Below are 22,411 nucleotides of genomic sequence, written 5' to 3' on the forward strand. Positions count from 1 at the left end.
CATCTTCCTAACTCCCAGGAACCCTGATGATTAACAATGCAAGGGGCGGAGGGGAGGAGTGCCTAGAAACCTAATTTTGAAAAATAAGAGCAACAAAAGGAGAGTTATCCCAGCAGATAAGATGTATGTATCTTTATATTTGTATAGAGCCATGTTTTTCTACAAGAAAAAAAAAAAGCAAAATAAACCCTCAAAGAATAACATTTACAGATGAAAAATAGACCAAACAGGATGAAAAGCCCAGAAATACACCAGGTATAGGTGGCAATGTGAAATGATAGCAGTGGGAGCAACAATCTGTGTGAACATGATAGATGGACTGTTTGGTAAGTCATTTAGTAGATGACACAGGAGAGAATGAACCATTTCATGGAAGAATATATTATTTTCTCCACTTGAAAAAGTTTTTAAACTTTTAATTTTGAAATAATTTTATAATTACAGAAAAGTTTAAAAATAATACAGACTTCTCATATACCCTTCAGCCAGCTTCTCTCAGTGATAACATCTAGTATAATCATTATAAAATGTTCAAAATCAAGAAATTAACATTGGTACATGAGTGGCTAAACTAGGCACTTTATTTGAATTTCACTGGTGTTTCCAGAAAAGTCCTTTATCTGTTTCAGAACCCAATTTAAGAATCCCACGTTGCATTCAGTCGTCATGTCTCCTTAGTGTCTTCCAATCTCTGAAAGCTGCTTAATTTCACATTATTTTTCATGATCATGACCCTTCGGAAGAGTATTTGTGAGTTATTTTGTCAATTGTCCCTCCATTTTATGCTAGCCAATATTTTCTCATAATTAGATTGGGGTCATGCATTTTTCTCAAGAATAATATAGAAGTGGTATGTCCTTCTCGGTACAATATCATGACAGAAGATTTGTCTTATTACAGCTGATATTAATCTTGACCACTCGCATAAGCCAGTGTCTGCTGGGTTTCAACACAAAGTTACTATTTTTCACTTTGAAATTAATAAATGTATTGATGGAAAGCTATTCTTGTTTCTCCTCAAACTTCCACCCAGTGATTTTAGGATTCATTAGCAAATCTTGACTAGTGCAATTATTACTACAGTGTTCTTACACAGAGAAATGATTTATCTTAACAATGGATCTATTTATTGTGTGTGTGCGCACACTCAGTCCTTCAGTCGTGTCCGACTCTTTTGCAACCCTGTGGACTGTAGCCCACCAGGCTCCTCTGTCCATGGAATTTGCCAGGCAAGAATACTGGAGTGGGGTGCCATCTCCTACTTCAGGAACTCTTCCTGACCCTGGGATTGAACCCATGTCTCTTGCATCTCCTTCGTTGGCAGATGGATTCTTTGCCACTGTACCACCTGGGAAGCCCTATTTATAGTAGAAAATTGAGTACTTTTCATTCTGAAATGTGTGTTTAAGTCACTCTACTTCATTCACATTTTCATAAGAAAAAATACATACACTTGTTTTACAATCATATAACTAAAAAAAGATCTTGGGTTCCAGTCAACCCTGAAGGGCAAGACTGCATGTAGATTTTTAAAATAAGTTCCTCTTCATTCTGTGTTGGAGTTAAGATGTCAACCGGGCAAAACTGACTAGATGGCCAGATACCCATATCCTCCTGTTCCAGCTATGCAGATCCATCCAAGTTTTTCCAGAAACTGGTCACATCACTCTTTGAACAAGCACATTCACTTAGTCATCTACAAAAACCCCTGAACACATGCTGCTAGGATCACCAAAACTCTCAGAGTCGAGGGCATTTGAAAAAGATATTCATGGTTTTCTTGTGCTTTATTTTTTCATCTTCATGAAAAACATGCTTTCTGTTGCCAGTGAATAAAAAGCTAACAACTTACATTCACAATATGGGTAACTGGTTTCTTGTAATTTGGGCAGTTTCTCACGTTTCAGAATTGAATCCTGTCTGAGAATCTGGAAAGTGAGATGAAAGTCTTCTGCCCAGCCTCCCAACACACTCCAGCTCCTCACAGGGATGGAAAGCATTGCTGAGGACCTACCTGGAAGGACCTTTAGGACAGTGGTCCCCAACCTTTTTAGCACCAGGGACCGGTTTAATAGAAGACAATTTTTCCAGGATCCAAGGGAACAGGGGAGAGGGAGGAGAGTTTGGGGCTGATTCTAGCACATTACACTTATTGTGCACAATTTTTTATTTCTATTTATTATTCTATCATTTATTTATTATTCTTTATTTCTATTATTATTGCATTAGCTCCTCCTCAGGTCATCAGGCACTAGATCCTGGATGCTGGTGACCTCTGCTTCAGGACACAATGCGGGCCCCAGGAGCGGGCTGGGAGCAGCCTCACTAGCAGGAACAGGGTCTCCTTGTGCGGCACCAAGTAGTGACTTTCTGTCTCTGCTTTTCTTGCTGCTGTGAACATCTAGCTACTCTCTCCTTTCTCTCTCTGCTGCACGGATTCTGCTGTCTCATGTCTTCTATCTCATGACTGTTGACCGGACCTTGGAGTGAATAAAAAACGCAGCTCTGGAGATCTGGCTTCATGGCCTGCCTCTTCCATATACTGATTTTGCGATCTTAGCTAATGTTTAAGCATCCTGTGCCCCAGTGTCCTCATCTAAAAATGGTGACATCTTCATAGTGAAACTCTGAGAGTTAAGTGGATTAGTGCATAAAGACAGGGTTCCCCAATGGCTCAGCAGGTAAAGAATCTGCTTGCAATGCGGTTCGATTCCGGAGTCAGGAAGAATCCCCTGCAGGAGCAAATGGCAACCCACTCCAGCTTCTCGCCTGGAAAATCCCATGGATAGAAAAGTCTGGCGGTTAAGTCCGTGGGAACACAAGGAATCAGACAAGACTGAGCACACATGCATGCTAGTGCATAAAGAGCACTAGAAAAGTGCCTGGTAGCTAACAATTCTTCAGATAAATGTTAGGCATTATTTGATCCATGGGTCTCTCAAAGCTAACCCACCAACTGCTTCCTTCCCCACATATGTGTCTCTTTCAAACTGCAGCAAATAGGAGATCTGAATGCAGGCAGTGACCATCAAAAGGGAGCACTCATATTTGGCAGGGTTCTCATGCCAGGATCTCAACCTGTTGCCTTTGAAACAAGTACCCATCTATGACACAAGTGGCCGGTAGCAATGACTTAGGCTTTAATGAAACAGCTTTATGCCACTATTTCACCACCTTTTTGGAGAAGGAAATGGCAACCCACTCCAGTATCCTTGCCTGGAGAATCCCATGGGCAGAGGAACCTGGCAGGCTGCAGTCCACGGGGTCACAGAGTCAGACACGACTGAGTGACTGAGCATGCATGCATGCACCACCTTTTAAAAAATTTTTTTTATTTTTATACAATTTTTAATGGATACTTTCCATACTGTTTTACCATACAATTCTTCCAGAATATTCGTTGTGTTGTACAATACATCCTTGAGCCTATCTTATACCCAAGAGTGTGTGCCTCCCACTCTTCTACCCCTATATTGGCCCTCCCTGCCTCTGGTAACCAATTGCTTGTTCTCTGTATCTGTAAGTTTACTTCTTTTATGTTACATTCACTAGTTTAATTGTGTTTTTTAGATTCCACATACAAGTGATATCGTACAGTATTTATCTTTGTCTGATTTAGTTTATTTAGCATAATGTCCTCCAGGTCCATCCATTCCATCCATGTGGCAGCAAATGGCAAAATTTTGTTTTTTTATGGTTGAGTAGTATTCCATTGTGTGTATGTGTGTGTGTGTGTGTGTATATATATATAATTTACATCCAATTATACCAATTTACATCCCTACCAACCATGTAGGAAGCCTCCCTTTTTTCCACATTCTCACCAACATTTATAATTTGAGGACTTTTTGATGATAGCCATTCTGCCAACTTGGAGGTGATATTGTGATTTTGATTTACATTTCCCTAGTGATTAGTACAGAGAAGGCAATGGCACCCCACTCCAGTACTCTTGCCTGGAAAATCCCATGGACGGAGGAGCCTGGAAGGCTGCAGTCCATGGGGTCACTAGGAGTCGGACATGACTGAGCGACTTCACTTTCACTTTTCACTTTCCTGCATTGGAGAAGGAAATGGCAACCCACTCCAGTGTTCTTGCCTGGAGAACCCCAGGGACAGGGGAGCCTGGTGGGCTGCTGTCTATGGGGTCGGTCGCACAGAGTCGGACACGACTGAAGTGACTTAGCAGCAGTGATTAGTAATGTTAAGTATCTTTTCATGCACTCGTTGGTCATCTGCATTTCCTCTTTGGAAAAATATTTATTCAGTTCTTCTGTCCATTTTTTAATAGAGTTGTTTGTTTTCTTTGATGTTGAGTTGCATGAGCTGCTTATATATGTTGGATATTAATCACTTATTGGTCATATCAGTTGCAAATATTTTCTCCCATTCAGCAGGTTGCCTTCTCATTTCATCAATGGTTTTCTTTGCTGTGCAAAAGCTTTTAAGTTTAATTAGATCCCATTTGTTTATTTTTGCTTTTATTTCCTTTAGGGGAAGGAGCCACAAAACAACATTGCTTTATGTCAAGAGTGTTCTGCCTGTGTTTTCCTCTAGTAGTTTTATAGTATCTGGTCTTACATTTAGGTCTTTAATCTATTTGAGTTTATTTTTGTATATGGTATTAGAGAATCTTCTAATTCAATTTTTTTACATGTGACTGTTCCGTTTTCCCAGCACCACTTACTGAAGAGACTGTCTTTTCTCCACTATATATTCTTGCCTCCTTTGTCACAGATTAATTGACTATAGTGTGTGGGTTTATTTCTGGGCTGTATTATCCTATCCTATTGATCTGTGTCTGTTTTGTGCTGGTACCATACTGTTTTGATTACTGTAGCTTTGCAGTATAGTCTGAAGTCAGGGAGTCACCACCTTTCTCAAAGAGTGTTAGGTGCATAGCAGTCACTCTGAACTTCAGATAATTTTCCACAATACCTGAAAATGGAAGAGAGGTCTGTTCCCAAATGGAAGACCATCTGTTACTAGTTAATCTGGGGTTGTGGTGAATGGTCTACCCTATATCTGCCTCAGCGTTAACCTTTCCCCTCCATCAACATGGTTTGTAGTCTGTGCCCTCCACCATCACACTGTGACATGGAGCCTGATGTCAAGTACTCACTTCTGGAACCTTGAGACTTCTTGATATTGCATCTTCTATCATCCTTCTAGGCACTAGGACTCTCCCTTTGTACACAGGTCCCATGGACATGAGACTTCCCACCTTTCAGTGTGGGCTCCTTAACAATGAGGTGCATCTTGTTTGATTCCTGAGGCCACAGCAGCCACTTCTCTAACTTGTGGCTCAGTAGTCACTACATGTTCCCTGGACATCTGCTCTTTGCTTTGCATAATCCTGGACTGTCTATCCAGTTTGCTTGGGCTCCTTTAGACCCCAGTCAAGGTAAAACTACTCTTACCCTACTCACACCTCCAACAAACTGATGCTTTCCTGGGCTATGCTTTATTGTATGAACTTACGGCTCCATGTTCCTACCTCTGACCAAGTTCTCATATTCTGACTCCTCGTTTAGACCCATAAATGTAGGGAAAGGAAACTATTCAAAGATGATGAGGAAACTACATACTCACTGCAAAAAGAGCAATATATTGCACTCACACCAGGTTTTTGAGCAAATTAAAAGGTGGTACAAAAAAGAGAGAGAGAGATTTCTTTGAAGCATAATGGAAAATATTCATATGAACCCCAGGATCTACCTGAACTTGGTTCTACTGTATGTGTTGGAGTCATGATGAGTATTGGAAAGGGCTCTGAATCAGAGGTTAATGTGGCAGGAATCCTGGCCTCAACTCCATTTCAAAGCTCATTAGATGACATAGACAAATCATTTAAACTCTCCTGACTGAGCTCCCCTCAAGTCAAACATATCTATTATACCAACCTCAGGTTAACATTGACTATCAATATTGATGTGACTAAAGCAAATTAAAATCCATATATCTACATGTCTCAGAGAAAGCTGGGAACTTGGATGGTTACTGGCACCAGTCTCCTATGGAGAAGCCAAATCAGACTGTCTGTAAATATTTATCTCTTATTAAAGGCTTTATCTCTAGGAAAGAAGTGAGCAACCTGGACCCAGTCATACAGGTTAAAACAGTGTTTGCAACCGTCATTATGTGAAGACATAAGAGGCATTATTAAGGCCAGTTTCACAGAGTGGGATCAAGGATGTTGGGAGGATTATCAAAATCCTAAAGATCCTTGTGAAACAGGTCTTGATTTCCTGCTTATACATAATGACTGAAAGTATAGAGTAGATTTTTAAAGAGGTTTAACTTCCTGGGTGTGACAGCATACGTGAAAGCGTAGACGGATCCACAGTGCAATCGGCTACTGCTTCTATGAGCACCAGTGCATTTGTCCTAGGCACCTGCTCTTTCTGACACCATTTCTATTGGTTCAAGAATACAAATCCCAGGGACTTCCAGTGGCTAAGACTCTGCACTCCCAATGCAGGGGGCTCAGGTTCAATCTTTGGCCAGTGAACTAGACCCCACCATGCAATGAAGAGTTTGCATGCCACAACTAAAAGATCCTGTGTGCTGCAACTAAGACCCAACACAGCCAGACAAGTAAATAAATATTAGATTTTAAAAAGGAATACAAATCCCAGATGGATTCAAACCCATGACTGTAAGCTGTCACTCTGTTGGGCTGAGAGTGAGTCAATATCATTGTCTTGCCTGTGTTGTATGTGAGGTCCTTTCAAATTTATTCAGCAAATTTTATTGAGTACCTATTCTGTACTAGATAATATACACTTGAATCCTGGCAGCTGGATCTTGATGACAAGGCTCAGATGGAGACCAGGTGGTTCAGCTTCCCAGGGATGACTATTCATTCAAACTTCCAGACTCATTCACACTTTTTGTCAGATATTTATTGTACACTTACTAAGATTAGACTAATCAAGTCTAAGAACGTGAGAACTGTCTCATCGAAGCATACTGAGAGTTTCATTTCTCCTCCCCACCTCTGTGAGAACTGAGAACTGCAGTTGTGCTCCACATACTTCCTTAAGGTGGAGCTGGCAAATCACCTTACCTGAACAGAGAAGCGTGCTGTGGATCTAAGCTCAAAGCATGCAGACGGCAATGTATACCTGTGATTTGTCTTGGCACAGAGGAGAGGTACCCCAGTAATACACCGGTGGCTTCTGAACAAAGCCTTACAACTATAGTTCCTGTGTATGGAGTTATGCAAAGTCTTCAAACTGAAGGTATGAAAATATTTGCAAAATTGGGGAGGTGAGGGAAAGGGGCAACATTTATTCTTGGGTGCAGAAACTTCTACCCTCTGTGTTTAAACTGGGTATTAGGGTAGGAGTTGCTTCAAGGGGAGAGAAAATTTTGAGACATGGAATATTTTCAAAGGGTGGTGTTTAAGCCAGCTGATATGAAAAGACAACTTGAAATTCCAGGGCAAGGACAGAAATGAAGATGTAACCATAGGAAAACATTGAGAAAGCCTAAAACATTTCTTAAGAGAGAAATCTGAATTTTAAAATACATCTTCTCAAGCTTGAGGGGTGCTAAAAAGGCTAGTAAGACAAGAAAGGGGGAACCTACTAACACATTAGTAAAAAGGAAGCTAGAAAAAATCAAGTACTTTAAAATGGCCACAAAATAATGTGATTATCACAGTCAGTATTTATTAGGATGTTTTATGTCTGTTCTTTGTTCTTACGGGAAGAGAACAGGAAACCTGTTAGATGACACATAACTTGGAAACTCCCCCTGAGAATGAGCACACTTGCGTCCATCAGGTTCTTAGTTCCTCAATTTTTAGACTCCAAGGTGGGCTCTGTTCTCAGAATAGTGCTTCTCTTGAAGGTACAAGCCGATAAATAAAGGAAGCAGGGACACAGCCAGGGCAGCAGGAGGACCGAGTTTCCATTCTGGATGTAACATCTGAGGAAAAAAAGCATCAGGAGAACTTTTCAAGTATTTCTGCATTTCTTTTCTGGTGCTGTGTACTTGGGCCGGTTTTTGCATTGTGTCTTTTAGGATCCTGATCATGACAATGAGAACAGCAAATCACAAGTCACTGTTGGTATTGGTGTTTATATTAGCCTCTTGGATCACTTTTGCAGTTATCCAAAACTCCACGAAGGTAGGAATTGCTTTCTTTTTGTGTTTCACAAGACTATATTTTTACGTGACACTTCACTTGTTCTAGAAAAGTCCAAACAAGCAGACCTGTAGAGTCTAGAAGGGGAGTTTTCAACTTTTAAGAACCACTTGATAATCATCATGCAATATGGGAGAGGATAATACTGTGTGTGTGTGTGTGTGTGTGTGTGTGTGTGTGTGTGATCTACACTCACACTTTTCATCACTTATTGCAACTGTCTCCTCCCAATGTTTAGCTTGTCTTTACACATTCTCTAAGGAAATTCTGTGGAGGAGGAAATGGCAACCCACTTCAGTATTCTTGCCTGGAAAATTCCATGAAGAGAGGAGCCTAGTGGGCTACAGTCCACCGGGTTGCAAAGAGCTGGACACAACTGAGGGTACATGCACAAGGAACTTCTGAACAACAGAATATTTTCAGGTGTATATAGTAAAATTTATTTGTGTTTTTTCACTGTTAATGCTTTTTAAGTACTAATAAACCTTTCCCTACACCTGTGTCAAATTATTTATCTAAATATTCTACTTACAGTTTTAAAGTTTGCTTTATTTAGACACTGAACCCTGGATTTTTTTGGCTGATTCTTCTATTTCTGTATGAATAACCACTTTTTACAGCTTTTTCCATTTTGTAATCCTTTCTTTCCAAGCTGATATATCAGGTCATTTTTATTGTATATCAAAATTTTTAATAAGTACAGGTCCCTCTGTGGGTTCTTCATTCTATTCCATTGATCAATTTGCCTTCCCTGTATCAATAACGCATGGCTATAATTAACAGAGCTCCATAATTAGTTTTGAAAACTTGGGGGTCAAGTTACCCTTGCTCAACCTATTTTTGAAGGTTTTCAGCCAGTCTTGGCCTTCCCTCTTACATGTTTTGGAATCAGTCTGTCAAATTTAGTGAAAAATTCTACTTAAATTATATGTGCATCACATTAGCCATATAGATCAAATTGAGAAAACTAACATGTTTATATTATTATTGTGCTGTTTATCAACATGTCATCTCTCTTCACTTACATAGGTCAAGATCTTTCACTAAAGTTTATAACTTTTGCATTCAGGTCTTAGGCATCTTTTGTTAGATTGACACCTTGGTATGTCATAATTTTTTTTGTTGTTGCTATTGTAATGACTGTTCTTTTAAACACATTTTCTAATTGCTTGCTGCTGGAATAAAGAAATCCTACTGATTTTGCATAAGGAACAGTAGGGTCTTACTTTCTAAGATCTCAAAAGTCTTATTAGTTCGTAGATCCCATATCATCTAGATCTCTCCGAGGCCAGAAAGTATGCTTGTTCTAAAGCTTTGTTTTTATTTTTGTATTAATTCTGTTCCTTCCCTTGGATGTCTTCCCTTTGCTGAACTTGATAATACCTCTCTCTCAGAGTCACTTTTATTTTTTGACCAAGCTGTTAGTTCCACAACCAGGAATTTGGAACCTGTGCCCCCTGCAGTGGAAGTACAGAGTTTTAACCACTGGACAACCAGGGAAGTCCCTCTCATGAGTTACCTTGGATGAAACTTTTTGCTAATTCTTGGTTGTGTGCATTTTTACACCTGAAGTTCTGTGGTGGCCAGTCTGGAGTGCCATTATCTGTTTCCTCCAGCATGTTTGTGGCATAAATGCTCCCTGTTTATCTAAAGTGTTGCCAGACACACTGGATCCTGCGCTCCCCAACTTAAATATCCATAGTTTTTATTCTCATGAGAGTATAGAATTCCCCATTCCTAGCTGCCTGACCCAGCACAGGTGGGGAAATAGGAAGGTATCAACCTGCATGGTTTATCCTCCTATGGGCCTCCCCTCAACCCCTCCTACTCCAGTTACCAACCTCCTCCACATTGGCAATGTCCCTGGAGTGACTTCCTTCTTTACTGAAGCCTCACCCATATGCATTGGCAGCCATGGGTTCTTCCTGATCTAATCTCATCTGCCTTTCAGTTTTTAGGAGATTGCTTGTAAGTTCTGGTCCATATAAGGTGTTTCTTCCTATTTCCCAGAATAGTTAGAAAATTGTTAAGTTCTTTTCTGCCATTTATATGATCTTATGGTGGGAAATCTAGGCTAGGAAAGAAAGGTAAAGTGTTAGTCACTCAGTCGTATCTGACTCTTTGCGACCCTATGGACTGTAGCCCACCAGGCTCCTCTGTCCATGGGATTCTCCAGGCAAGAATACTGACATGGGTTACTATGTCCTTCTCCAGGGGGTCTTCCCGACCCAGGTATTGAAGCCAGTCTCTGGCATTGCAGGCAGATTCGTTACCATCTGAGCCACCAGGGAAGCTCAGTTGAGGTTATAACATGTGCTTCTTCCTCCACCTTGAATCCGAATTTTCCTGTTGTTTTTCTACCAAAAGAGTTTGCGCAGAGAATATTATTTTACTCTACTGAAATATTTTCACATGAAGTTGTAGCAATTTAAAAATGTCTGGTAATGTGCTGTGATAGGTAAAAAAAAATGTTACTATAATAATGTTCTTCAGATCCTCTAGGTACTTAGTCATTTTTTAATTTAGTTCCTATAGCATCTACTGAGAGAGATTTTTCTAATTTTTAATTATAATTGTGGCTTTTTCTATTTCCCCCTTTAGTTCTGACAGTTTTTGTTTCACATATAAATACATGTATAGGTAGGCATATACACATTTAAGGTTGTTATGTTTTCAGACAAATTGACCCTCTTATCACTAGGATGTCCATCTTTATGTCTGGTGATACTCTTTGCCTTGAAGTCTACTTTAACATTAATATCAGCTTTTTTATGCTTCAATGACATACTGTTTTTTTTAATTCATTCACTTTCAACCTGCTGCTACTGCTGCTGCTGCTAAATCCTTTCAGTCATGCCCGACTCTGTGCGACCCCATAGACGGCAGCCCGCCAGACTCCCCCGTCCCTGGGATTCTCCAGGCAAGAACACTGGAATGGGTTGCCATTTCCTTCTCCAATGCATGAAAGTGAGAAGTGAAAGTGAAGTCGCTCAGTCGTGTCTGACTTTTTAGCGACCCCATGGACTGACTGCAGCCCACCAGACTCCTCTGTCCATGGGATTTTCCAGGCAAGAGTACTGGAATGGGGTGCCATTGCCTTCTCCACACTTTCAACTGATAGGTTTCTTAATACTTAACCTACATTCCTCATAGATAGCAAGTAGTTGGGTCTTGCTGTTTTATCTCTGCATTTAAAAAAAAAATTAACACTCCATTTATTAGAAATCATTCTAGTAAAACTTTTTTCTAGAATGTATTACTAGTCACATAGCTGGAAATATAATAGCTTCACCATTTTATAAATGAATTATCTCAAATACTGAAACATTGATTACAAATTTACTAAACAAAAATTCTTCCAAAATTTGATAATATCATAAATTTTAATGCCAAACTATAACTTTTAACACCAAAATATTTTAAATATTTCAAAATACTAAAATACATACAAATGAATGCATTGATAACAAAACATGATTTTATGCATACATACTGTCTTTTAAAAATCTGCAAACTCTACTATTCCAAAGCAGTATGACTATCTCTGCCCTTTAATGAAGTGTTTAGTATACTTACTTTTAATGAAATGATTAACATGAGTGGATTTAGGTCCACCATTTTGCTATTTATTTTCTGTTTGGCCATTCTGATTTTTATTCCTCTGTTCCCCATTTCCTTCCTTCCTTTGGATTGATTTTTTTTTTTAGTATTTCCTTTTAGTTTCTCTGTTATTTTTATAACTCTAAGTTTTTTTTGAAATGGTTTCTCTAGAGATGACAATGCATATTCTTAAGTTTTAGAGTTAATATTGTGCTACTTCACATAATCTGTAATAAATTTTTAATAATTTATTCCCATTTACTCCCCAACTCATTCATTATTCTGTAGTTGTTATATTACAAAATTGTAGTTTTTAAATAATTATATGCATTTTAAAGAAATTAGAGGATAAACACATAGTATTTTATGTTAACCCATGTATTTACCATTTCTGGGGCTTTTCATTCCTTCCTGAAGACCTATGTGTCACTTTTGGTATAATTTCACTTCAGGGTGAAGAAACTGAGTTGGCACTTTTTTATTACGCAAATTCAGCGTAGCTCCTTCTTTCACATTTCAATTCTCCTCCTGTATCTGTCAGTTTGTGGTCACTCTCCAGTGCTTTTAAAACAGATTTGCAGGGAGGAGGGGAGTGTCTAGAATTTATCATTGTTATCTACAGGAAAGTTAGTCCAATACAAGCTACTCTGCCTTTATTGGAAATTCAGAGGTATTACTATGATTCACTGAGTTCTCAGAAATAATTATTGGTAAATGCAGTGAACATTGTTAAAGGTCTTATTATATGCTATAGACCTGTTTTCCTCGGAGAAGGCGATGGCACCCCACTCCAGTACTCTTGCCTGGAAACTCCCATGGATGGAGGAGCCTGGGAGGCTGCAGTCCATGGGGTCGCTAAGAGTCGGACACGACTGAGCAACTTCACTTTCACTTTTCACTTTCATGCATTGGATAAGGAAATGGCAACCCATTCCAGTGTTCTTGCCTGGAGAATCACAGGGACGGGTGGGCTGCCGTCTCTGGGGTCGCACAGAGTCGGACACGACTGAAGCGACTTAGCAGCAGCAGTAGCAGCAGACCTGTTTTCCAGACATGTGGTGCCAGTTTGCACCTAAACCATCAGTGAAAGAGAATTCTAGCCTTGTTGCATACTTGCAATACTGGGCAGCTCATATGTATGTAGGCATGTGTGTATGTGTGTATATATATATATACACACACACATTTATATATATATAATTTTTTTCATTTATTTAGTGGGCTGTGCTGGGTCTTAGTTGCAGAATGTGAGATCTTTTAGTTGCAGAATGTGAACTCCTTAGTTGTGGCATGTGAGATCTAGTTCCCGGACCAGGGATCGAACCCAGGCCCCTTGCATTGGGAGCATGGAATCTTAGCAAGTAGACCACCAGAGAAGTCCCTGGGTTGCTCATTTATAGAGATACTTGCCTGGGATTAAAATTTGACTCTGTTGTTGACTAGCTGTGCAGGTTTGGCTAACTTTCTTAACTTTGAGGTGAACCAGTTTCATCATCTGAAAATTGGGTCATAAAAATAAATACCTCATTTATTATTGTGAGGATTAATGAGCTAACATATGAAAAGCATTTAGAATGGTACCTGGCATATCCTGGTTGCTAAAACCATCTCTGTAATTTGACAAATAAAAAATGTTTTTATTTTTTAAAAATCAGAACATGTCAAATAATAAAAAGTAAAAATGTTAACCACAGTAACCTAGTCCAACACAAGATACTCTGCCTTTACTGGAAATTCAGAGCTATTACTGGGAAGATTTATACCAAAGTGTCCTTTACAGAATTATAAGTAACAGAGAAAAGCTGAATACAATAAATATCTAAAAATATAGGAACAGGTGAAATATTAAACTATATCCATAGGCTGGAATATTATTTGGACATAAGGTGGAAAGTTTTTAATGACACTATTTTTAATCAAAATTAATTGGTAAATATTCAGTGTGTTCACAATCCCATGAAATGGTTACACAGGATGAGAGAAAAACCACCAAAATTGTTAACAGTGGTTGCTGTAATCATGACTGATTTTTATTTTCTATAGAGTTATGGCATTCTCTCACTTTTAATAATGTCAGTGTTATTTTATGATTAGAAAATAAATATAGAAAGTAGCCTATGTCTCTTATGTCCTGTTAGCTAAAACAGTAATCTGAGAATTACTAGTAAATACCACAGACTGTTTAATCAAACTGTAAAAAGTGAAATAGAAAAAATAGATAATTGTATATTACATAAAATCTCCATGCTTCTTGAAAATTTTCTTAAAGATTTATTTAAATGACTGAACTCTAATTTTAACATAAAAATAATAGAACAATAAACATCTGTTCTCTGCTATGCAGTTAAAAAGCATTTTCTCATTTGGTCTTCACAAATGCCCAATGAAAGTATATTTTATGATCACCACTTTAAGAAAGAAGATCCTAGGGTTCTTTGCAGTAGAGTGGCTCACCCAAAATAGATTAGCCAGTGATGGGAATTCCCTAGCAGTCCAGTGGTTAAGACTTGGTGCTTTCACTGCCAAAAGCCCAGGAGTCCAATCCCAGGTTGGGGAACAATCTCACAAGCTGCATGGTGTAACAAAACAACAAAATAGATTAGCCAGTGAAAAGTGAAGTTCCACCACCAGAGTTAAGGAAAATAATTTTTCCTGTGAAACATGGATGATAATGTAATCTCAATATCATTTTATTTTTAATTTTTCTACCACTCATTATTTGATAAAAGAGCCGTTGACTAACCTACCGTAATTATCGCATTAAATAGGCACACTTTCTGTGTTCTCTATTGTATTCCTTGTCATTTCAGTTACGGACTGTACTCAAGTTGCCCTTTTCCCTCCATCACTGGAATTTCATCATGAAAACACATCCTGAACCACCACCGAATCCAATAGTTTCACCAACAGAGACTGAGCTGAGGATAAAGAGGATCATGGAGAAACTAGACCAGCTGATCCCGCCCAGACCCTTCACCAACGTGAGCTCCACCACCAGCGCCACACACAGCAGAGCCACCCTCCTCAGCCCTCGAGACACATACTGCAGGGGGGACCGGCTGGACGTCCTGCTGGAGATGAGGGACCACCTGGGACGCAGGAAGGAATATGGCGGGGATTTCCTCAGGGCCAGGATGTCCTCCCCAGCCCTGAAGGCGGGTGCTTCAGGAAAGGTGACAGACTTCAACAATGGCACCTATCTTGTGAGCTTCACCCTATTCTGGGAGGGCCAGGTGTCCCTGTCTGTCCTGCTCATCCACCCCAGTGAAGGGGTGTCAGCTCTCTGGAGGGCCAGGAACCAAGGCTATGACAGGGTGATCTTCACAGGCCAGTTTAACAGAGGCACCTCCCAAGTCAATACTGACTGTGCCCTGGTTTTAAATTCAAGTGCTGAACTGTGTGAATACCTGGATACCCGAGACCAAGAAGCCTTCTACTGCATGAAGCCTACAAACGTTCCCTGTGCTGCACTCACCCACATGCATTCCAAAAACAAGGACGTATCTTATCTTAGCAAACAAGAAAGAAGCCTCTTTGAGAGGTAAATAATTATTTCTGGAGACTATCTGGGTAAATACAGTAATGATTTGGCCTATCTGTTGCTCCAAAGGAAATAGCTATTAATTAATTGTGTATTAATATATCAACTTTGGGACTCTATGAAGAGCCATTTTAGAAAAGATATGTGAATTCATCTGGGGACAGTGCCCACTCTCCAGTGATCCCTAAATATTTTGAATCTTTAACCCTTACCATTGAAACAAACAAAAAAAATATGACTAGAATAAAAATTAAAAGAGAAGGAGAAATATACATGTGTGAATATGCCTAGGTGCTAATATATTCTTTCTGAATCTCAAAAAATTACCTTGTACACCTTCTGGGGATCTGTACTCCCTGAATTAATAGGCTAAGAAATGGAAATTTAATAAATGGTCTTGAACTGTGGCCAAAGTAGTCACTTATTATCATAAGAAATAACTGAAACAATGGGTAATGTGACTTCTTATGTTTCCTGATCTTGGGGCCACTTGCCAATTAATTTTTATATTTGTCTCTTTAAGGTCAAATGTGGGTGTAGAGATGATGGCCAAATTTGATGCCATTACTGTCTCCAAATGTAACTGTAAGTCCTCCCTTTGTGTAACTGATGGCTGGGGCTTCCCAGGTGGCTCAGCAGTAAAGAATCCACCTGCCAATGCAGGAGACATGGGTTCGATCCCTAGGTCAGGAAGATCCCCTGGAGTAGGAAATGGCAACCCACTCCAGTATTCTTGCCTGGAGAATTCCATGAACAGAGGAACCTGGTGGGCTACAGTCCATGGGGTTGCAAAGAGACAGACACAACTGTGCAATTGAGTGCACACACACTTAGCACTCATCCCATTTAAAGGGTTCTTCCTTCCTCAGAAATTGTTCACTACTACCAATCATATGTTACTCTGCTCAGCAGGCTTGTCTGTGGTGGGCCAAGACACCAATTACCTAAGTGAATAAATGACTGGAATCCTAAACCTGATTTATAACCCTCATCATCCATCTCATCATTATCAGGCAATGGATTACTTGCCCATCAGATGCAACAACATTCAAATGTCAAAACTCTCTCCCGGTTTGCACCGAGGTCTTACCTCCCCAGCCACCACCGTTGGCACTTCCCTCATCACGACAAGCACGATAATCATCATCTAGAGGTTTCTAACCCACCGTCTCTAATTCAGCTCATTCCAAGTTCCCCCTCTTTGTCTTTGCCACCTTTCAAACCATTTGAACATATAAAATAGCACTTCCACACCTTTATTCATTTCTCTTCAATTTCTTTGGCTCAAAGTGTTAGTTGCTCAGTTGAGTCCGACTTTTTGCAACCCCATGGGCTGTAGCCCACCAGGTTCCTCTGTCCTTAGAATTCCCCAGGCAAGAATGCTAGAGTGGGTTGCTATTTCCTACTCTAGGAGCTCTTCCTGACCCAGGGATCAAACCCAGGTCTCCTGTACTGCAGGCGGATTCTTTTACCATCTAGCCACTAGGGAACATACTAGGAAATCCCTATCAAAAATGATTTAATGCAGGAACTTTTGTGTCCCTTTAAGTTCAGTATCAACAGCTTGCTAATTGCTACTAAATTCATTGATGCTGAAGTGTGTTTATGTATCTACAGATGGAAATGGCGTTTTTCACCCAGGATACACAAAGATACTTATGGTAGTTATTAAAATATTAAACCACTTCCTTTGGGTGGTGAATAATCACAGCCCCAAGACTGCCAAGGATAAACACCTCAGTCCATCATATTCCCAGATTCTTCAGAGCCCTGTGACTAATGGTCAATACCCAGCCTATCCCAGATTCCCACGAGTCTGCTCCAGGCTACAGCCATATCCATGTGGACTCAAACCAAATTAATTGTTATTTTTTTATATCTCCTTGCACTTAAGGCATTAACAGTTTGGTGGTGGCATTTAGGACACTGTGACAGTGTGTGATAAACTCTGAGGTAAATTGGGCTAAATGACAAGATAATTGAGTTTTCACTACTAAGTAAGAATTGATGTCTTTTCTTTCATAAGAAGGCAAACAAATACTTAAATTTTACCCAGAAGGCCTTTTTCTCTGGGAGAAAACATGTTATCTGTAATGAACATTCATGAGTATCACTTATAAAATTCTTATCAGAGAAAATTTTTTTCTGAAAACTATTCCATTAAGAGAATGATGCTTCAATACAGTTTTTCCTCCACCTTCACACTCTATTAAAAGGATACCTAAAAAAGAAAGTTGGTTCTTATTAAATACTCATGGATAAAGTGATACTTTAAAAGACCCTATCTTGTTGATTCTTTAGCAGAAAAGACAGTTCCAGTGAAAAGGCAATGCAAGTTTGGAATGGCATCCACAATTCCCAGTGGACATGTCTGGAAAGACACGTGGAATCCTGTCTCCTGTAGTTTGGCTGCAATCGAAATGAAAGAATGCCTGAGAGGAAAATTTATATATCTACTGGGAGATTCCACAATCCGCCAGTGGATGGAATACTTCAAAAGCAGAATCAACAGTATGTCTCTGTCTGAGCTTTTACTCACATCCCTTTCAGAAACTTCTTTTTCATTTCAAGGGGAGAAAGGAATATGGGGAATGCCTCTTTCATATTTCTTAATCACAGCACACCAACACTCTTCACAAGGTATTATCTTCTCTTTAAAAGAATACATTTATTGACTAGAAGGGAGCCAGGATAGAAAAACGTTTACTCCGTTCCTATTTCTGCAGAATTCACACTTCAGTATTTACCCAAGATACTCAGAAAATCACGCACAAAGCTGACAATAAGAAGATAGTATACTACCTACCTTCTACAGAAGGCATGATGATTATGGGTGTGGCTTCTACATCCAAATGTCCTGGGATCAAAATAGGGCCTCTACTGTCCTATCTGATAGCCTTGGGCAGGTTACATCACTAGGATTTTGTCCTTAGTTTCCTCATCTGTAAAATGGAGATGAAAACAGTACCCATCTGGTAAAAACGAAGTACTATACACAACGTATTTAGAATACTGCTGGCTACATAGTTAGCTCTCTTTGGTGTGAGCCATCATCAAGATTACTGTTTCGTAGGACAGATGCTACAGTTGAGGTAATAGCTTCACATCAGGTAGGCATAATGGTTAAACGCAGGGGCTTTGGAGCTTAACAAACCTGGACTATGACCTTGGGCATACAGCTTATTTTCCACATCAGTGAACTAAAAATAACAACAGCATCTGGTGATGGTTATGAAGATTAAATGAAGTAATGGTTATAAAATATTTAACACATAGTGAGACACATAGCAAGGCACTTACTAAGTGCCCAGAAAACAATAGCTATTGCCTTATTATCATTGGTTCATATTAGAATTGGGACTAGAACCCATTTGCTAGAAGCCTAGTCCAGTTGCTCCTTTAACTAAGCAAAGAATGCATCAAAAATAACTCAGAATCCACTAGTAGATCTTAGCACTGTTATCTGGAAAACTGCCACTGCCAGCCCTCTGTATTCTGGGCCCTAGCTCTTACCACTGGGGACAGTGTAGCTTTCGTGTGGCTCCCCAGTGGCCTTCCTAACATGAGGCCACTCTTGTGATCTCCAACTTAGAAAGTAAGCTGATTCGCCCAGTAAAAAGGGAACATCAGTAGGACCTTGAACCCCCCTGCAACACAAGGGGAGAGTTTTTTCTTTTTTCTTTTTATTGGAGAATACTAGCTTTACAATATTGTGTTACTTTTTGCTGTGCAGCAAAGTGAATCAGCTATGTATGTATCCCATCTTTTTTGGATTTCCTTCCCACTTAGTCCACCACACAGCACTGAGTTTGTAGGAACTATAAGATAGTTCCCTGTGCTATACAGTAGGTTCTCATTAGTTATCTGTTTTATACATCTCAGTGTATATATGTCAATTCCAGTCTCAAAGGAAAGAGGTTTAAGTTGTGACCCCTGGTAAATGACTAATCTCCTCCGGATCTCAGTTTCCTCATCTATAAAATTTAGGATCTAGCCACAACTTCTAGCACCACATTCTGCAATGGTGGGGTCAGGGTGGGCTCTTAGTTTTTGACAGTATTGAATTATTGACTTACCTACTTTCTTGACTGACCTTTGAAGCTGTAATAACAAAACATCTGTTACAAGTATTGTCAAAAGTTAAATTGTGTGGTCATTGTGTGCTTTAGAAAATGAAATTGAAATATGCTAGAAACAGAATGAAGAAAAAATTCTGCCATTTTCTTCCACCCAACCCTCCAGCATCACCATTTTCAAAGCTCACTGGGTTAAGACTTTAACTGTAGCCCTTTACTTCTAAGTTGGTACATATTGCTTAGTATTAATAATCATTTCCCACACATTTTCCTCAGATGTTCTAGCTATGAAGAAACTGGCCTTGATAGTCTAATTAATATAGTGAAAAATAAAGCGATTTCATTTTCTTTCATTCATACTATACTTTTAAAAAGTTTGAAGACTGGGTAGATTATTTCATAAGAATTAGGAGGAACTTCAAGTTTAAGGTACAAAGTCTGTTACTCACTAGTTGGTAATCTTGGCAGGTCATTTCATCTCTTGGTTTTCTTTTCCAGAAGATGTCAATTATATATATAGGGTTTCTCTGGTAGCTCAGTTGGTAAGGAATCTGCCTGCAATGCAGGAGACCCAGGTTCGATCCCTGGATGGGGAAGATCCCCTGGAGAAGGAAATGGCAACCCATTCTTGCCTGGAAAACCCCATGGACAGAGCAGCCTGGCAGGCTACAGTCCATGGGGTAGCCAAGAGTCGGACAGGACTTACCAACTAAATCACCACCACCATGCATATATATGGTGCTTTGAAATAAATAAACATATCAGTCCTAATAAATGTTTTGTAAACTGTTAAGTCCTTCACGAATGAATAGCAATAATATTATTATAGATAATGTATTCAGTACCACTTCGTGCATATGTAAAAGAAACACAGAAGCATAGAATACAATTCCAGTCTTACGTAAACTTACAAAGGACTTGGGGACGTAGATTTACTTGTATTTTGAAATTTATAGACATCAGCTGGCACCTTTCTCTATCTTCAAAAGAGCTTAGTCTATAGCTAACAAAGTGTCAAAACTAATACCCATGAAAGTGACTCCATCAACCTCCAATGAAGTGATGTCGATGCTCGCTATCGGCAGTCCATTTGGTTCTACATGGCTCTACAGAGGGACAGATGTAATTTATTTGCATAACACTTTTTGTCACTCAGTAATTTTCAAACTGGTCTCTCATTTAAACCTATAATAAATTAGTCAGGATTAACATTCAATTATAAACATCAAAAATTTTCTCCTATTTGTATGAACTTTGTAACTTTATTCTCCTTTCATTTTGGGATTTCCTATTTGTCATCAGCCCTGAAGTCAGTGGATTTGCACGAATCTGGAAAATTTCAAAAGCAACTTGCTGTGGATTTGAACGAGAATATCAATATCCAGTGGCAAAAACATAGTTACCCTTTGGTTGGATCATTGACCTATTCAGTCAAAGAGATTGAGTACATCGCCCAGGTTATTGACAGAATTGGAGGAGAAAAAAATACTATCATTGTTATTTCTCTGGGCCAACACTTCAGACCCTTTCCCATTGACGTTTTTATCCGAAGGGCCCTCAACATCCATGATGCAGTTCAACGCCTTCTTCTGAGAAGCCCAGAGACTGTGATTATCATCAAGGCAGAAAACATCAGGGAGATGAATGTTGATGTGGAGAGATTTAGTGACATTCATGGTTATATCCAGTACCTTGCCTTGAAGGATATTTTCCAGGATCTCAATGTGGGCATTATTGATGCTTGGGATATAACAATTGCATATGGCACAAATAACGTCCACCCACCCCAGTCTGTAGTCGGAAATCAGATTAATATATTGTTAAACTTTATTTGCTAGATAACACATCTCTGAAATTTATTCAGTTAATTAAAAACATCTATTAAGTGTTTGCTATCATACCAGATGCTGTTGGCTCTGAACTCTCAATTAGCAAGAGAAAATCTGCACTATGGCTGATTTATTAACCAGCAATTCAGCCAAATCTGTTATTTCTAATTTGGGCTTCTACTTACAAATAAACACAAAAACACTTACAAAAAGGAGCTACCCTTCTTGATCAGAGTCAGGCCACTTTTCACAAACAGGAAGTCTTTACATCTAATGGTTAAAAGCTCTCTGTGATTAATGGAAATTCACAGCAACAAAGTCATTATAAGATAAATATTTGGAGAAAGCAGTCTAATTTCCTTATCCCTCATAGCTCAGTTGGTAAAGAATCTGTCTGCAGTGCAGGAGACCCAGGTACAATTCCTGAGTCAGGAGGATACCCTGGAGAAGGAAATGGCAACCCACTCCAGTATTCTTGCCTGGAAAATCCCATGGACAGAAGAGCCTGGCAGGTTACAGTCCATGGGGTCACAAGAGTTGGACACGACTTAGTGACTAAACCACCACCATCACCAAAACAAGTTCAAGATGGTTTCTGGGACTTCCTTGGCAGTCCAGTGGTTAAGACTCTGCATTTCCAATGCAGGGGACATGGGTTCAGTTCCTGGTTTGGGAACTAAGATCCCATAAGCTGTGAGGCATGGCCGAAAAAAAAGAGTGACTTCCAAGTAGAAGGGCGATTTCTTTGGTGGCTCAGTAGTAAAGAATACACCTGCCAACACAGGAGACACTGGAGACACAGTTCAAGCCCTGGCTCAGGAAGATCCCCTGGAGAAGGAGATGACAACTTCTCCAATATTCTTGCCTGGGAAATCCCATGGACAGAGAAGTCTGGCAGGCTACAGTCTATGATGTCAAAAAGGAGTCAGACAGAACTTAGTGACTAAATAACAATGAGCAGAAGAGCAGTCTTATGAGGCCATGTTCCAGAGGAACAGAGGAACTGCACATTTTGAAGTAAAGTCTCTGACTTTTCTCTCCCTAGAAGGACTCCCCTGCTAGGAATTAATCTATCCTATAGAATCTATCCTTCAGAAATACAGGATAAAACAGTCAAAGGCACAGTGCTCTAGGATTCAGGGAGCTGGGCTTCAGTCCTTTCGTTGACAATACGTTTATAACTTTGGGTAAGTCACTTCAGCTCTCTGGG

At 39.6% G+C, this 22,411-nt stretch overlaps 1 protein-coding gene and 1 long non-coding RNA gene across 3 annotated transcripts; one reads left to right on the forward strand and one right to left on the reverse strand.

Annotated features, from left to right (window-relative positions):
- Window positions 1–6,982: 6,982 nt before the first annotated feature.
- On the forward strand, window positions 6,983–21,275 carry NXPE4 (neurexophilin and PC-esterase domain family member 4). 2 transcript variants are annotated; one of them, XM_025266859.3, is made up of 6 exons: window positions 6,983–7,244; window positions 8,032–8,137; window positions 14,566–15,296; window positions 15,820–15,881; window positions 17,598–17,807; window positions 20,675–21,275. In XM_025266859.3, the coding sequence occupies exons 2-6, from the start codon at window positions 8,042–8,044 to the stop codon at window positions 21,208–21,210; spliced, it is 1,635 nt and encodes a 544-aa protein (XP_025122644.3). In that variant the 5' UTR covers window positions 6,983–7,244; window positions 8,032–8,041; the 3' UTR covers window positions 21,211–21,275. The 2 variants fall into 2 exon arrangements, with proteins under 2 accessions (XP_025122644.3, XP_045018930.1); XM_045162995.1 differs by lacking the exon at window positions 6,983–7,244 and having other exon boundaries at window positions 8,012–8,137.
- On the reverse strand, window positions 7,654–19,964 carry LOC123329819. Its single transcript, XR_006545409.2, has 2 exons — window positions 18,103–19,964; window positions 7,654–7,935 (listed from the first exon to the last, which is right to left on the reverse strand). It is a non-coding gene; the product is annotated as an uncharacterized LOC123329819 (long non-coding RNA).
- Window positions 21,276–22,411: the final 1,136 nt, after the last annotated feature.

The sequence above is a fragment of the Bubalus bubalis genome, chromosome 16, assembly GCF_019923935.1.
Source record: "Bubalus bubalis isolate 160015118507 breed Murrah chromosome 16, NDDB_SH_1, whole genome shotgun sequence".
NCBI lineage: Eukaryota > Metazoa > Chordata > Mammalia > Artiodactyla > Bovidae > Bubalus > Bubalus bubalis.